The 17,390-nt window shown below is 51.1% G+C and overlaps 1 protein-coding gene across 2 annotated transcripts in view; it reads right to left on the minus strand.

The window, feature by feature from the left end:
- Positions 1–425: 425 nt before the first annotated feature.
- LOC135919468 (streptococcal hemagglutinin-like) overlaps positions 426–17,390 on the minus strand; it is a 38,619-nt gene continuing 21,654 nt past the window's right edge. For both annotated transcript variants that reach the window (XM_065453304.2, XM_065453303.2), the window contains 4 exons: positions 14,380–14,718; positions 3,718–3,993; positions 3,070–3,255; positions 426–2,349 (listed from right to left, as the gene is read on the minus strand). In XM_065453304.2, coding sequence (XP_065309376.2) covers positions 493–2,349; positions 3,070–3,255; positions 3,718–3,993; positions 14,380–14,718 — 2,658 coding nt within the window. In that variant the 3' untranslated portion in view covers positions 426–492. The remainder of the gene's footprint in view (positions 2,350–3,069; positions 3,256–3,717; positions 3,994–14,379; positions 14,719–17,390) is intronic.

Raw genomic sequence — 17,390 nt, forward strand, 5'->3', positions numbered from 1 at the left:
GACCCCTCTCGCGACACTAAAAAGCTACCTTTAGATATTTGTCGCTGTGCGCTCACTCGCTCACTGACTGCCTTCGTTCGAACTCTTTATTGCGCTAAGGACGTATTGTTGCAAACCTGACGTGGACGAGCTTGACGTGGAGAAGCCCTGAAGCATAAGTAGCTCGGGTACACAAACCTAAATTTATCCATCACATACACCCCATAAAGTCGTTAGATACTGAAAGCACGATGAAATGATTCTACTTCGTGCAATTTAACACATCCGGCCACCCACGCAGGCACATGTTCGTGTTTCTCTTTGCGCTGAGTCTGCGTGCCGGCGCATTTTTTAAATGTCGTCGACAAAAGCACACAGGACACAGGATCGAGCTCAATAAGTACGCCGAATCACTAACAAGCACTCTGTGAACACAAAACAAGCTCTTTAGCAATAAACAAATGTGTATATATTGAAGTAAAATTGACGATAATACGTTGCACTAATAGAGTCTCAATTCAAATGCGATTTCTTGGGCTTTTTAGCACTGGATATAAAGAAGTGGGGTCGGCGCTCTGACAGGCGCGATGAGCACGAGTAAAAATCGGAAACCGCCGTCGGCGGTCGACCCCGCACCGGTGTGGCTTTCGGGGTGCAGCAACCGAAGGCGCTCTCTGCGGTGGGATCCTGCCGTGGCTCGGCTGTGTGCCGTTCAGGAGCCACTTGGCCTTTCTGCGTGTACCCTTCCTCCCCTGGAAGCAAGCCTACGCGGGCAGGCTTGATCGTCGAGAAAGATGTCGAAGGCTCCGATCGCTCACAATGCACTCCCGCGGAGAAGCCACTAGATGGCAATAATGTCAGGAAAGGCGCCTCCATTTCCCTCAGACTGCCGCTACCACGGACTTCGCTAGAAGGACCAAGCGGGACCAGCACGTCCGAAAACACGTCGGTGGCAGCAGCAGACGGCGGCTGTTCTTGCAGCTGGGGTGGAGGGAATATGTCCAGCTTTTTCATGAACTCCGAAAGGTACAGGCCGCTGATGAACGTCCCGTTCGTCTCGAAAGCTGCGCCGGAAGGATCGCCATCGTCGGTGTGACGACCTCCTTCGAGCGAGAACGACGGATCGCGACTCCTTGTTGTGGTGCCGCTTGCCGTGCTCTTCGTTTTCGCTGCTCCGTCGGCCGAACCGGTCGGTGACGCTGCAGAACACCCGACTCTGCTGCTCACCATCTCGGTAGCTTGGCGCAGGCTGCCAGAGGAAAGCGACGGAGAACGCCGGCGGCGAGTGTTGCTCTCTCGAGTTTCGCAAGCAGACAGCGTTGCTGTTCTGGACACGGCAGACGGCATGGTAGGATAAATGTCGGGCGCAAAAGGCACCGTCGGTGCCTCGGATAATTTTGTATTGGCTTCGCTACTGCCCAGAACGCTCGACCAGTCTTTCAACGAAGAGGACACGAGTAGTGCTGTGCACTTCTTTTCGATGTTCGCGGAAACTTGCGCAGAAACAACCAATTCTGTAGTGTCATTCATTTTTGACATTGGTTCCTTTAAGGAACCAGGATGATCGTCGAGTTCAAGGCGAGGTAGTGGCACGCCAAGGGCAGGTGACGGGTCTGTAGAGCCGATGGCGCCGCCTAGCTGAATGTTCTTGGTCTTTCTAGGCGGCACCGCTGGCGGCACGATGACTGATGCCTGCGTTCTCGTGCTACCGCCGTCGTTGGATCCCTCGTGTGGACGGCTTCTCCCTGCTGTGGAGGGAGCTCGGCTATTCGACACGTTCCCCTGCCTGTCACCCGAGAAAGCCTTCAGCGTGGCTACATCGGAGGCTTCACTGCCGGCTGCTGCTGTACAGGTGTCTTCGGGCGTCGTCGATAGGGAGGCGTGTCTCTCGGGCAGGTCAGCGATGGCCGCGCTGTCGGGGCTGGCCTGTGCCGTAGCGACGAACGCGGCCAGGCCCGACCAAAAGCGAGACCAGCAGTATGACGGAGGCTCGCCCTGAATGGATGGCGCCAACTCGTTTCGCCCTGCTGTGCCGCCGGTTGTCGGTATCGTCGGAATAAAGCTGGACGTGAAAGCCTTGGTGTCGTAGGCTCCGCCATCGATGCAGCTAGAGTACGGCGAGACGGAACTGTGCGCAGACACATTTCTTTCATTGGGCCGAAACTCTCCGCCAGAGCTGCCACCATCCGTGTTCCTACTGACGGCAGCCTGGAACTCGGGCAGTGGCTCTGCGGTATGCGTCTTTACGGCAAAGGGGCTGCGCGACCGCAGAGGCTCGTAATGGACGTGGCTCGACGCATTCGGTGGCTGCATCCTGCGTTCCAACGCCACAGCGCAGCCATCGGAGAAATGGTGCGGCGGAGAGGAAACCTGCGATGAAACAGCCACAACAAGCTTGTTTGTTAAAGAAGGGCGACATCAAAGTACAATATTTACACCATGTCATTGACATCTCAGTGCAAAGCTTTCCCGGCGAACCTTCAGTCATTCGGCAGTGTTTAAACCAGCCTTGTATTAATGGACATGACCATTAGCAACTCAGAGCGCTTCTCAGTGACGTTCTCGGTAACAGGGCATATGCGCCGGAATTATCTGATTGTCACGCTCCCCAGTGCAGCGCAACGAATACATTAATTAAATTATGGAGCTTTTGCGCCAAAACCACGATCTGATTCTGAGGCACGCTGTAGTGGGGGACTGTGGAATAATTTGGACCACCTGGGATTCTTTAGCGTGCACGTAAATCCAAGCACACGACGGGTGTTTTCGCATTTCGCCCCCATCAAAAATGCGGCCGTCGTGGCTGAGATTCGATCCCGTGACCTCGTGCTCAGCGTCCCGACACCATAGCCGCTAAGCAACCACAGTGGGTACAGCAAACAAAATAGACGCAATGAATATTACGCGTCGCGATCACAGCACCGTGTTCCCTCCCGACACACAAATGTATACGCCGCCCGCATGGGCGCCGACGGCTCCGACTCTCTAAGCGCCTGTAGTGAGTGGTCGGTGGTTCGAGCGGCGCTTGCACACACGTCCAAATCGTGATCAACCGTTACTGACTCCGACACGAGCGCCTGCCGCGCTTACCCTCTCTATCGACTGGGAGTGGCCAATTGTCTCTTTGCTCCCCTCGCCGTGCGGTACCTCAGGCGTGCCCTTCCGCTTCGCCGAATCTGTGCGGACTGCCTCTCCCTCGCCAGAGAAGGGCACCTTGGAGCGCAGGGGCACAGATGGGGCCTGCGTCTCGACGCTGTGCAGCACTTCGGCGATTACCTGCGAAAAAGCAGGCATTTTGAAGAAGACACGCGCGCTTCTGGCTCTTCTCCACCATTCACCCCTCCACCTCCACCCCATCAACGGTGCGGCGCTTCCCAAAACTCAGCACATTACGTGACCTCCAACACTGAGCACGCGGGAAGACAGTGCGCATCGAGCCGTAGTATTCGTTACACTATAAGTTAGCCGCCAGGATTCTCGGCTCGCTCTCGAAAGTTCGTCTGGCAGCCGCAGCAGACACCTCGAACGCACTGCGCACGTGCGCTCGGCCACGCGGGCGGAGCATGCTGGGTTGAGTGGTGGTGCGCCGCGCATACCCGGGATAGCCCGGCGGTGCCGACGGCTAAGGCGCGAATGTGCTTCTGGTGTACGTATTGACTGCTCACTACGGTTGCTATTGCAGGGGAAAAAATATTTCACTGCAAGCCGTGCCTCTCCCAATGCAACGCATCAGCGCACCTGCAGCTGGCTCGACGCGGTCCTGCGGAAGCGGATGGACCTCTTCTGCGGCGCTGGCCTGAAGGTGGGGGCCGCGGGGGGCACCAGGCGACTGTTGGCGGTGCGATTGCGGTGCAGCTGCGCCAGCAAAGACCTGCCGCGGTGCTTCGAGGGCGGCTGGGACGACGTCGTCGCGTCGGCGGTCTCGTCCTCCTCGGAAAGCGAGGGCAGGGCCGGAGGCGGCTGGTGTTCGGACGAGGCGCACTCCGCATTGTCCTCCTCCTCCTTGTCGGCACGCTGAGGACCACATGGAATGACAAAATCTAAGGAAAAGGGAATCGGCTTTCTCGAAAAATTATGCTGCGGGCTGAAACTGACATTGTTCGCCAACTGTTCACGAGGTATATAGTGTTCCGAAACACCTGCTAATTCACTGTGAGCGTCATATGAGTATACATACATCACAGTACTTGTTTTTGTATTTAGCGCCTCCTTGTATGCTCCTGATAAAATTCCTTTCCCGTGCTTAGTCATCTCTTTTGCTGAGGCGATGAGAAATTACTAGGGCTGTGAGAAAAGTAGTTCCAGAGTGTCTGAGACCGAATCGAACATGAATCAAACAGTCCCAAAGGCAAGAGCTACCAAATATCGAATATTATTTGAATAGTTTGACTATAGTTTACAGCCTTCTCGCCATTTATACCAAACAATTTTTATATCAACAACATGAAAAAAGGTTATGTTATTTGGCCGCACACTTGAAAAGCATGCTAGATTATATGCACAAAGGAAGCCGCTGAAACAAGTAAATTATTAGCAAGTTAAGGTTAAGAGCATACGGGGTCATGCATTACCCCATAAAGCTTAAGAAGGCAGCCTTATGGGCCAATTAGGTTTCGTGCATACCTTCGCGACCAAAGCCGGAATGTATATCGTCGGTGGCGTCGACAGAGTGAAAAAAAGGTTGTTTTTTCTCTAGAATGGGCGCGGCAGATAGGGGCACTATAATGTATCAAGTAGGTTGAAATGAAATGTATTCGAATATAAGCCAATGAGATGACACAGGTACTGCCACTATGAACAGGACGTGGAAATACCTACTGCGGAATGTCAAAACGAAAGTTACAGAGGCACTTAAGTCTCCTTACGTGCAGGTAATGCGAAAGCAGTATGACTTTTCCGCGCGATGCTCCTTACTTGGTCATCTGGTCGAATCGTGCAAAGTCAAGCTCGTGGGTGGGTCAAGTCCCTTATCGGAGTGGGCCAGGTCGATTTTGAACGAGGGTCAACTCAATGTTCGAGTTGGCCAAAGTCAGTTTTTTTGGGTGGCCACCCGAATTTTGGGGGCGGGCCAAGTCAATTTAGGGAGATGGCCAGGTCAGTTTTGAACGTGGATCAATTCAATTTTCGAATGTGTCGTAGTTGACGCCGTACGACGCCATGGCTGTTCACTGTGGGATCGGACAGTGCGAGCCACAGCAGGTCCAGCACCGGGAACGTGACATCATTACTTGGTCACGTTGGTTTTCTTGCTATTCGTTGGTAACGCCGGACGCTGGCCGGATTTTCTGCCTTGTGGGCATATAAGGCTCTCACCTTAAAATTTTATTGCGGATGACGATGGTTAAGCCGGAAAAGTATGGTTTCACGGGAGACGCGGACTGCTCTAGTACGTAATGTCCACTGTGGATGAGATGAAATTCATAGCATTCTGAATTCAGTTGTGTGCTTGATCGTGCACAGTCGACGATGCCTCTGTGTTTTTAGAAAACGATTCCAAAAATACTCCGAATATTGAATTGTGACCATTTGGACTGGTATAGGGATTGCAGGACCGATGCGAATGTAGAAGAATATTTGATCAAATATAGAAAATTGCGAATAATCGCGCAACCCTTAAATTACATTTCGCTGTGACTTTGTAGATTGTTTTCATTGCATCACTCTTAAATTATAATGTAGAACTTATTTTTTCTATATATGCTTTTGTTAATGTTTTCCTCTTTGATTTCAACTCACACGCTTGTTAGTGCCCATCAAGCCCTGCTAGAAAAGCCTTATTGGCGTTGCACACCTGGGGCCCTGTAACATAAAACTATTCCAATATGTTTTTATTCCAATCTCCTGACGTCAAATTTGCGTAACAGCTGACGCAAGCATCGGGAGGTCACCCGCAGGGTCGTCTCAACAGGCCAATCAAACGCTCTCCTCGTTCACAGGAAGTCACTTTTGTTTGCTTGAAAAACAAATAACACTGCCTACACTGAGCGGCTTGTCTTATCTAATTAGCTCACAAGAGGCGAGGAGCACGCTGAAGTGGAGAGGTACTCGATGGGCCGAGCCACCGCACTGAAAATCGATAACCGGATGAAGAGGGTGGTGCCGGCATCTGCGATTGGTCCACTTTCCGTTACTTAGCTTGCGGTGGCTCGTCGACAATCGCGGCGGCATGCAACATAAGCTTAAGAATGACGCTAAAACGGATCCTCAGCAAAGAAAAGTTGGCACAACGAGGTCTTAAATGTGCTGAAAGTGCTCGAAAACGTTACACGGCCACGCAAAAAGCTTTATTACACGCAAATAAACCCATGCTCTCCGCAGGCGCGAGTAGCAATTGGCTGAGCGATCGGCGACAGCCATTTTTTATTCTTTCGGAACGGGGCAGCCTGCGGCTATTCAGAAAAAAATTCAGTTTTGTTCGGCATATTAATGCATCTTTAACGCGTACAGGTCACTTTAACGAGGTGAGTTTTTGCGGTTTTGTAACACCGTGTGACAGGCAGGTGAAATCGTTGCAGCCCGAAAACTCTTGAGCAATAGCCGAGGGCTAATGGCGAAAAGGCGCCGAATCAGAAATAAGTATTTATTTTTCTTCGGTCAAATCATGCATAATGAGTGTGCACACGTCACATCAGATGAGGAGCTATCGCGGTTTTCGTGACGTCGCGTGACAGAAAGAAGTGGGGGTGGTCCAAAAAAGTTTTTGACCAATCGCGGAGGGCTGATTGCAGAATTGGAATAGAAAAAGTTTGGAATAGTTTTACGTTATAGCGCCCCTGATATGTGCAGCGTAATTCAGTTTCGAATAATAAAAGCTTATTGATGCGAAAGCATCAAATGGCCCTATGAGGGAAACAGCCGGCGTCTGCCGTCTGGACAAGCGAAAACCTGTACCGAAATTTCCATTGGCTGCGACAGCACGTCACGAGAGCGCTTCGACGGAACAGAGCGGGTGTACGGGAAGAACTGCTGTACGATAGCGCGCCAGGTGTTGCATAATGGGTGAGGGCATCGCCGCGACGCCACGTCATCCTCGCTCTGGGAAGCCTTTGTTATGCGCGCGTTCTTTTGTAAGCGCAGGATTTATCCTGTGCTTTAACCTTACTCGGTAATCGTTGCAAAAAATTGCTGTATAAAAAATTCGCAGTTCCGGAGGAAAGGCGAAGCACCGATTGCGATAGCAAATTAGTAGATATCTGTGCGAAGTAACGATAGTTGTTTTATCGGTCGTATAAACTTGTAAACATTCGCTTACTAACTGAATTAACAATGATGGAATGTATGTGTAAGCATGACTCAACACAGAGACAGCGCTGTCCTTATGTGTCTGATTCTTTCTACGTCCTTGTTCAGTCGCGCTTATGCATTATATCATGAATTCAAACCAACTAGCCCGCTACGGTGTTTTAACTGAATTAACCAGCACGCGTTCTCACGCGCGCGAAGGTAAACATGAACACATCTCATGACTCAACACAGAGACAGCGCTGTCCTTATGTGTCTGATTCTTTCTACGTCCTTGTTCAGTCGCGCTTATGCATTCTATCATGAATTCAAACCAACTAGCCCGCTACCGTGTTTTTACTGAATTAACCAGCACGCGTTCTCACGCGCGCGAAGGTAAACATGAACACATCTCATGACTCAACACAGAGACAGCGCTGTCCTTATGTGTCTGATTCTTTCTACGTCCTTGTTCATTCGCGCTTATGCATTCTATCATGAATTCAAACCAACTAGCCCGCTACCGTGTTTTTACTGAATTAACCAGCACGGTGTCACGCGCGCAAAGGTAAACATGAACACATCTCGCTCGATGAGCATGGAAACTCACCGTCAAAATTATGGAGTGTGCAATCGCGGCAGCACAAAGCGAGTCGAACTTCATGCATCTCTGGCTTCTACGTGAACGAAACGTCGAAAGTACAGCGCGTACGAAGCTACTGGCACTACGCCCACTCTGCAAACATCGCAGATCGCTTTCAAGACACACGAGCGCCGGCAACGCGTGCCTACTGCGTCTGCCGAAGGGGTCTACTACGGCGTCCGTGATTCCCGTGGCCAACACCGCAGTAGACGCCGCGCTTGTCTCCACTCTGTACGGAGCGGCGGTCGAGGAGGACATCGAGACACCTTAACAGCCAGCCGGAGAAGAACGTCCCTCCTCCCTTGCCTCAACCCCCTGCCTCGCGCGCCACAGGAGAGCGTAAGTAGAGAGTTTTAGCCCAGCGGGTTTACGGCCAGCGGAGCGGAGCGGTCTCCACCGTTGCGCCAGCGGAGCGGCTCGCGAAAAAAGAATTTTAGCCCAGCGGATCACCCGCTCGAGCGGAGTAAAGAGCGGGGCGCTCTGCTGCCCCACCTAGTGGTTCGAATAGGAGTTACTGAGAAATGAAATTGAATTACTTTTGCATTTATTATGCAAGAAATGTTGAATAAAAATACATTACATGTTCTCAGTGCATTATTTGTTAATAATGTACTGAGTACTAATGTACGGGTCAGCGCGGCAGTCGCAGTCTTCGTTGCAGAACTGCCGGCGTTCATGTTCGCGGCTGCCGTCTTGCATTTCCCATACACGCCCGCGCGCCCTTACGCACGCTCGCGCGCTGCGTATACCCTCCGCTGGGGAGTGCTTTCCAGCGGGCGTAAACGCTGCTCCGTAAAACCGCTGGCCGTCTCAGCGTGGTGCGCATGCGCAGTCGCGTCTCCGCTCGCCCGCTCCGCTCCGCTGGCCGTAAACCCGCTGGGCTAAAACTCTCTAGTATCCGAGCAGTATTCCTCGCTCGCGTACGCGAGATTGAACCGCCTTGGCCGGCTCACCCTGTCACGCTTTCACTCGTACGGAACCTTACGGCGACGCCAATGGCAGAAATGCACCTGGAGTGTCCATGTAATTGCTATCGCAACAGAATTTGAAAGAAAAAAAAAAACGTTGGTGCTAGCGAGTTTCGAAATTACGACCCCATGCTAGGAAGCCGAATGTCTTACGGACTGGGCTAAACCAGCGCTTCCTAGAGAGCAGGACTGTGCGCTGCGCTTTATGACGTCATGCTATTTGGACCAAAAATATATATATTGCCAAGCCCGACGTGACGAAAGCTGTACCGTCAAAATCACCGCGGCTTACTCGGGAGCGCCCCTATTAGATCCTGTAGCAGTCGCGCAAGGTAGCATGACGTCACGGAACGAAGTACAGCAGCCTTGTACTATCTAGGAAGCGGTGGAAAAGCGTCTCAACGCACTTGCTTGCCCACGGGGAGTTCAACACTTCGAAGGACCACTCAACGGCGTTCGATTGGACATTATTGCTTTGGCATTCACAACTCATAAGAAGTTTCCCGTTTTCTTCTCTTGTGTGTGTCTGTTTATTGGCGTCTTCATATTTTATAATGAATAGCTACCAACAAGCCCAACAAGAAGTGCTTTTAAGTCATAAGAAGTACTTAGGTGTCCTGGGACTTTATGGTGATCGCAATTATATGGACACTCCAAGCGCATTTCTCCCGTCGGCGTTGGCGTGGGCGTCGCTGTGAGGTTTTGTTATAAAGTCCAAGGGCGATAACACCGCCCGTACGCTCTGTGCGCGATTGAAAGCGTGCGAGTGGAGCCGACTGTAGCGGCTCAATCTCGCCCGCGCGGAAGGGACGAATGCGAAGAGAAAGCGCGCCGTTGTTCTCTCCCGCGCGTGGCACCCAACTTTGCGAGGCGCCGGGGGGAGGGGAGGAGGGCGGTGTTCTCTCCGGCTGCAACTGCGCATGTGCGTATCTTGAGAGCGATCTAAGTTGGAGCCACAGTCGGCGCATTCATTCATTCATTAAACTTTTTTTGCCGAAAGATGTCGGAGTCGATGTGGTCGGGGCCCTCAGTCCAGGGCTCCGCTGGCCTTTGCTGCCCGCCGGACCGGTTGGATGAGGGCTAGTAGCTCTCCTGGATCAGAGCTGGCGAGCAGTACCTCCCACTGCTCCTTATTAAGGGCTCGTCGGCGGCTCGTAGCTTTGGGCGTACTGCGTGTTCTCGGCGCTCGCTTTGCGTTGACGCGATATACAGCACGAATGTCACTTCGCTCGCTGCTGCTGCGCGTGTCCTCACGCCAGCGCTTTGACAGCGAGTGTCCGCAGTCAGCGAGTGTTATGTGTTCATATTTGCTGTGCGCGCTGACACCATGCTTATCAATTTAGTTAGCAAGCGAACGTGTACAAGTTGATACGGCCGATAAAAGTACCATCCTCACTTCGTATGGCTGTCCGTTAATTTGCTATAGCAATGGATGCTTCGCCTTTGGGCGAAAATGCGTCTTTTTTAATGATTCTTATTGATATTACTACTATTATTATTATACTCAGGCCAAGGTATAAAGGTGCAGCTACTGCTAGGCATTTGCGATGTGTTGCGTAAGCGCATGTGCAGAACTAAGGCAATGTGGAATGGTCCAGTTATTAATTTCAGCATTAAACGATTTCGCAGCGAACAGGTTAAAGTGCTGCGTTCGGCAGCGACACCAACCGACCCGTTTCGAAACCATACTCGCCATCACTGCCCCTCCCTCCCTCTCCCTCTCCAGGCCATCTCCGCGCCCCGTCATTGCGGTTTCTTGCGTTTCTTATGTTGTGGCCATCTCTTCGGCTATCACTGCTTTGCAGCAGTCCGAGCAGCCCGTATAGCCTGCGGTAGGACATCTATTCGTGACATGCAGCCGCTGATTGTTGTACGTGTTAACCGCAGCAGTTTGCCAATAAAGTGTGCTGTATTCAAAATTACTGAATTCAGTTTGCTCAACTCTGCGTTCCTCTCGTTCTTCGAGGTGTGCGCTTTGACTAAAGCAACACATGAAGTAAAATTTCAGTTAGTCACATTTCGTTCAATTTACACATTTCCGCAAAGAAGGTACAGGTGCCATTCCCCATTTTTCACGTATGCAGCTAAATAAAAAAATTGGCTGAGGCTTAGCTTGGTTAAGCCTAGTCAGATGCGAAGCATATTGGTGGCGAAACTTGGTAAGTAACTTGTCGCCGAGCCGCATACTGAGCACGTTGCTTGGCCAGACGTTCTTCCCGCTCTTCATCAGTCTCTGTAGCACGCCTCAACCTTCGCTTCTCATTCCAACGAGCAGCTCTGTCTCCAGGAGGCATCTCACCTCGTGAGTGTCTAGCAGAGGCAAGCGTAGCTGCTTATATACCGCCGCGACGCCGCGAGCGACGGCGCGAGTTGGAGCCCCGTTTCTCCTCTGTCGTGACGTCACGGTGTCACGTGGTATTGAAGGCGACACCGCCGCGCCTGAGGAGCTGGGTTGAGCTCTAGTAATATGCTTCGCATAAAAAAGTTCGTGACGTTTCACTTCGCCAATGCGGGTTACGCGGAAGCGTATGCATATGCACACACGAAGCTATCAGCCATCGATCGGTGCGCTTAGACGCCTAGGCTGTCCGCGTCGCAGATGGTTTTCAAGATACTGTTCGCGCGGCCGCGCCATACGCAGCAGCCGCCTCAGTATGATCCCCCCCCCCCTTCAAGTGGGAAGACGGCGCGCATCCTCCCCGCTTTCCTCCCTTGCGCATGCGAGATTGAGAGGGCAAACCATTGCGCCTCCGCCTACCGTCCTCCTTCCCGACGATTCGCCTCTGTTCTCCTTACTCGCTTCCCTCAACGCCCCCTAGACTATCCTCTAGGTGGCGTCTCTTCGCCGCGCGCTCAGCGCGCTCCTTCGTGCGTTCCCCGGCGCGCGATTCACTGCACCTCCAGGCGCATCCCTCCCTCTGGCTTTCCCAAGCCACTTCCAGAGAACGGCCTCTACAGAAGAGACCATTCCACACTCCTGCGCTTGCGGACTGGCTGCACCTGGACTGCGGCCCGGCTGTACGCCAAGGGCCGCGCAACGTCGCCTGCCTGCAAGAGGTGCGGGGACCCCGAGACTCTGGAGCACCTTCTCTGTGCTTGCTCATCCTTGGCGCAGGAACGCTCCACAGTGATCAACACCTACAGACGCCACGGCCTTCCAGCGGCCACAGAGACTGACCTGCTGTTCCCAGTGTGTCCACAGCTCCCTGCGCTGCGAAGCCTGCTGGAGTTTATAAGTTTCACGGGAATAGACACCCTATAAGCGCCCGCTACAACGCTGGCAACTTTACTGAGGACGGCCACCTGTCGCGCATAGTGGAGTCTATTAGGCCACATCCTTCCTCTTTCTCTGTCATCTTTCACTACCCATTCCCTCTCCCCTGATGACGCTTCGCCGTGCTCCCTGAGGGGTTGCAGAACCAAGCGTCCTTCCTTTCCCTAGATCATTATCACTATCTCCCTCTGGCTTTCGCCTCCTTCTTGACTTTAAACTTAGCTCCGCCGATTCCAATGACAGGCCACTTATAATTTCGCGCAAAAACACAGAATTTCTGTCTGCAAGATACGTCCACCTCAAAAGTGAGACAGTCGAGGTGACGCTGCTGGACGCGCAATAACTTCTATGGACCAGAGTCAATGCCACCGGGCTTTGTAAGCTTTCAGCTGCAGCCATACAGCGGAGGCTTACAGTCGCTGCGTCATTTGTGAATAATCATTACCAGCCCTTGTGCGCTTCAGCGATCGTCAGTTACCCGCGTACTACGACTGCTGACGCCGGCCTACGCTTGCGTATTTCCTCACCTTATCACTCCTCCGATTCTATTTCATTTTCAACTGCGCTTAGTTTCCGTTGTTTATCAGACGATCGGTTACCGGTTCCACAAATCACACGGCTTGGTTAAGAGGAAGCTTTAGCTCGGGTCCGACTCCGACGACACCTATTCAAATACATGTAAAAAGGTAGAAATGCCTTTCTGAGATAAACCATGGACCGATTTTAATGAAAACGGTTCAATATGAGAGAGGAAATTACATTCTAATGTCTGTTCAAAATCTTGATTTAAGGGTTGAATGTTTTTAGACGAATTGCCAAAGATCGTTTTGTGAAAATATAGACCAACGCAGTTTACAAATCCGTTAGTCTGTACGAAGAACAGATATCGCCATTCTGTAAACTCCATCCGTTAGAACACCAAAAGCGAACACATTTTGTACATTGTTAATATATCATACGTGAATTTGTTACAACGTTTACAAGGGTTTTTCAAAAGCCCTAGTCCCACATTAGTGGTCAGTTTAAGAGCCATGTATCATACATCGATTTTGCCATCTTTTAATACACTATTAGATGAAATTTACAGCATTCTTATGTAACTTTTCATTGTTGAGTTACAAAGTTTAAACTCGGTAGTGTCGTTCTCTAAAAATTTTGCGCTTTTCAACAATTTTTATAAACGCATCGGCGGTCAAAATCTAAGATCCCCTTATACCAGCCACTAGATTCTGTCTTTATTTTTCAAATGCAATTAACTTCATAAAGTTTGGTGCAGTGTTTGCATCGAAAAACTAATTCTCCTGTCCCATGTATTTAGATAGGAGGCCCCGAAACAAAGCTTCCACTGAAATCAACTTTCTTCCTCTTAATTAAAAATAAGATATCGGCGGCATACATTGGTCTCTGTTCCGTAGTACCGTCTTGTTGCCCCTTATCTTTACATGAACAGCTCTCCGTTACATCTCTTTTTGCGCCGTCATTAACTTCTGCTGATTTTTAGCCCGACATTCGCGTCCCATTACAGCTTTTAATTGACCCCCTCACCCGGTTTATGCGGCGTGAGCAAAAAAGTGCGGTGCGTTAGGTCGCACAGTGAGGTTGGCATCTGCAAAGTAGTACACTGATGTACTCACAGACAGGAGCCAATAATTAAAACGAAATCCCACGTGTGTTTCTCGGTTCTCGCGGAATCCACTCACTCCGCCAGCAGAAATGACGTCACAGGCGTGGGGCTTCTATGCCAAAGGCCTCTGCAGCGCTCAAATAGTCAGCAGCAGCGCACACTCTGGAACTCCCGTGAAATGCATAGCGCACAATAGCAAATGCTATCGCTTCGCAAGTGGGGGGAAAAAAAGAAAGAGGCTAAAGCCATGGCGTAAACGTGATGTGGGCCCTAGGCTACCATATGGGAGAGGGTGCTGGTGCTTGCCTTGACCAGCACCTACAAGGGTGCTGGTGAAGGCAATGGGAGACAGAGCCCCCGCTACGATTAAGGGCAGCTCGCCGCCTCGCACTATGGCCTCGAAACATTCCTTTCGATAGTATCTCGGCTAGCACTAAATGTTCTTTGACATTGCTTGCTTCAAAATGTTGCCCGCACGGCACATTACGAGTTCTACAATATAGAACCAAAATTTCAAACGGGCCCTGCAGATAGGGTCACCTTAGGGAGTTGCCGTTGATGACTTGAACGTGCCTGCCAAATACTATCACGCCTATTCTCCTTGCCAGAATTGATGTTCGCCCCCTTCCCCAGCAACTTGCTGGTCTATAAGTGTCAGGCATTGCCTCACCTTTCTACCGGAGTCCGTGAGCGGCGATAACTCCGGCACCGCAACCACCACTTTAGCTGGCTCGGGCACGGAAAACCGTGCAGGTACGGCAGGTGTTGCTCCCGTTTCGACATTACGCGCTGTTTGCTCGGCTTCACACGCGTCTTCCAGACGCGCTGGAGCGTCGATCACTGCTGCTGCGTGCGAAGCCGATCGTGTGGAGCGCAGTCCATTTGCAGAATCCGCTCGCGTAGGAAGCGAGGGTGCCGCAGCCGGTGCAATCCTGTTCACCATGCCAACAGAATACTCGCGTAGCAGCGTACGCTCGGCCCGGCGGTGGCTGCTGTACAGCTGGGCGACCTGCATCATCACGTCAACACGCCAGCATGTCCGTCAGACTGCGTGATAATAAGAAAGAAAGGCTAGCTGACTTCTTTCTTCGCTATGTCAACATTGGCTTACACCATTTCTGATTGCTATAGCACTACATTTAAATTTCATTTCACTTCATTTTGTTTCACCCAAGGGGTGGCACGTGGAAAGGTTTAGTAGTATTGCTTATAAAAAGTTTGTGCTTACTCGCTCACTCTCTCTCGCTGGCAACAGCAATTGCTCATCACAGCTGCTTGCTTTTCTATTGCTAGTGAAGCTGCCTGCAGTACCTTCCGCACAAACAGTTGTATACTTCTTTGTGTATCTTGAAAGATCATCATCATCATAATCTTAATAATGTCCACTGCAGGACGACGGCCTCTCGCAGCAGTTCCCGTCTGCTTGTTTGCGCCAGCTGATTCCATCTCATGCCTGCAAATTTTGTAAACTCTAGAAATCCGACATTCAAATTATCCGACAAAGGCACTCCCCAAGGCTCAGTAATTTCGCTTCTCCTGTTTTACATAGCGATGAGGCAGCTGCCTGAAGAATTCAAGAAAATGTAGGGTCTAAATCCTGCCCTTTACGCCGACGACATCACACTGTGGAAAAGAGCCTCAAGCATCGGCAAGCAGCAGGACATTTTGCAAACAGCAGTTGATCGCATCGAACGATATCTCTGCATACGCGGCCTACACTGTGCCCCAGGGAAATCTGAACTCCTATTCAAAGCGGGCACCCGAGGCGGACCACCCGCCTGCGAGATGCCTGACCCAAACATTACACTAAACGCAAATGAATTCACGAAAGAGAACTCCATACGTAACCTCGGTCTCGTCATACACAAGGTCGGATCAGGGACTGCGGCAGCTCCCTAGCTGCAGAGATGGCTCAACCAAGTGACGCATCTCATCAAAAGCATTGCCAATGAACGGCACGGTCTCAAGAAAAAAGACACGCTACAATTCTACAAGCACTCCTCACCACTCGTATAGTCTACGGAACTACCTAGCTGGCCCCAAAAAGTGCTCAAGTAAAGAAGCTTAAGATTATCTTACGCAAATACATTAAAACAACTCTAAGGATTCCCGCCGCAGCGTCCACAACACGACTCCTCAAACTTGACCTCCACAACACTTAGGAGGAGCTCGCTGAAGCGTATAAAACCAGTGAAATTGAATGGCTGAAATGAATCTTGAGTGACACAACTATCCTACGAGGTCTTGGCTACAGAGTAGACCTCACGGCAACATCTGACGGGAAAGTCGGCATCCCGACACATATCAGAGACTCCATCACGATAGCCCTATTACCGCAGAACGTGCACCCCACACACCACGAATGAAGAAGACAGGCAAGCACAGGCGCGCTTCACAACAAATACTCTGCAGAGCCAAACACACGATATACGGATACCTCCAAGTACCGAAATCTCGCCGCCTACGCAGTAAGCTCCACAAACTAGCAAGAAGAAAAGTCTCTGCTACTATTCTAGCACAAAGCCCCGCCATAGCCGACGAAGTGGCTGTCGCGCCAGCTATATCAACGCGCACCAACACCACCATCGTACTAAGCGTCTCCAACTCAGCATGCAGCAACTCCCAGAAATGTCTCATGTCCACGATTGTGCTTAAAACAATGCAAAATATCTCAAAACAGAAGCAACGTTCAGAGACCTTCGTTGCCTGGACCCCGCGTCCTGAACTCTTGGCGAGAAACGAAGGGGCGCATACCGCAGCCCGATGTCAAACAAGCCAGGCCTTCCTGCAAGAGGGGACTCGTAAGGTGACGAGGCCTGAGGACAGCCCCAGGAAACATTTTAGATACCCTATAACATTACTAACTAGAAAGAAGCGAATATCCATCGCTTCATCAACTCAGCAGGGAAGAGACAGTCGCCCTTTGGCGCCTCCACACTAAAACTTAAGTGCAAAGCATTATATTTCACAGCTTGCACCTTCCGCCACATGGCGGGCTAGTGTCTGCGGCACCCAGTATCTAACAACCAAGCGGGCACCAGAGAAAACGAGGGCGAAGCATAAGAGGACCGTGATGATCCGTGAGAGGCTTCGCTCGCAGCTCTAGAAATGCAAGGTCGGCGCATCCTGGTGAACCAGGCATGGGAAGCCGCGATCACCAACGATTTTCTGCACTAAGGGAACCAGTCACTTTGGGGGAAGATATAAGAACTACTTCACGCTTATTCTCTGTCTTTCTCTCTCATCACACGACTTAGTTCTCTGCCATCCTAGACTGCGCTTCTCTTCCCTCGACAGAAGAATAAAAATGCGTTGGAGCGCATGTGGCAGGCATTACCCAATCATGATTGGCAGCTTGCGGCTGTCCTTGAAAGAAAAGTGTGCAATATTTATAGTGTTCTGGTGCTAACATATGGGGCAGAAAGGGTTAACAAGAAACTTGGGAGAAATTTAAGGATCGCGCAGCGGAGCGATAGAACGAAAAAATGTTAGGCGTAACCTTACAAGACCCGAAGAGAACGGGGTGGATGATAGAGCAAACGGCATTAGCTTGATATTCTGACATTAGGAGCAAAAAACGGATTTGGGCAGGCCACGTAATGGGCAGGGCGGATAATCGGCTAGTGGTCTGCTAAAGTTACAGAAGGGGTGCACGTCTTGTAACGGGCACATGCGGCCGTC

The sequence above is a fragment of the Dermacentor albipictus genome, chromosome 3 (genome assembly GCF_038994185.2).
Source record: "Dermacentor albipictus isolate Rhodes 1998 colony chromosome 3, USDA_Dalb.pri_finalv2, whole genome shotgun sequence".
NCBI lineage: Eukaryota > Metazoa > Arthropoda > Arachnida > Ixodida > Ixodidae > Dermacentor > Dermacentor albipictus.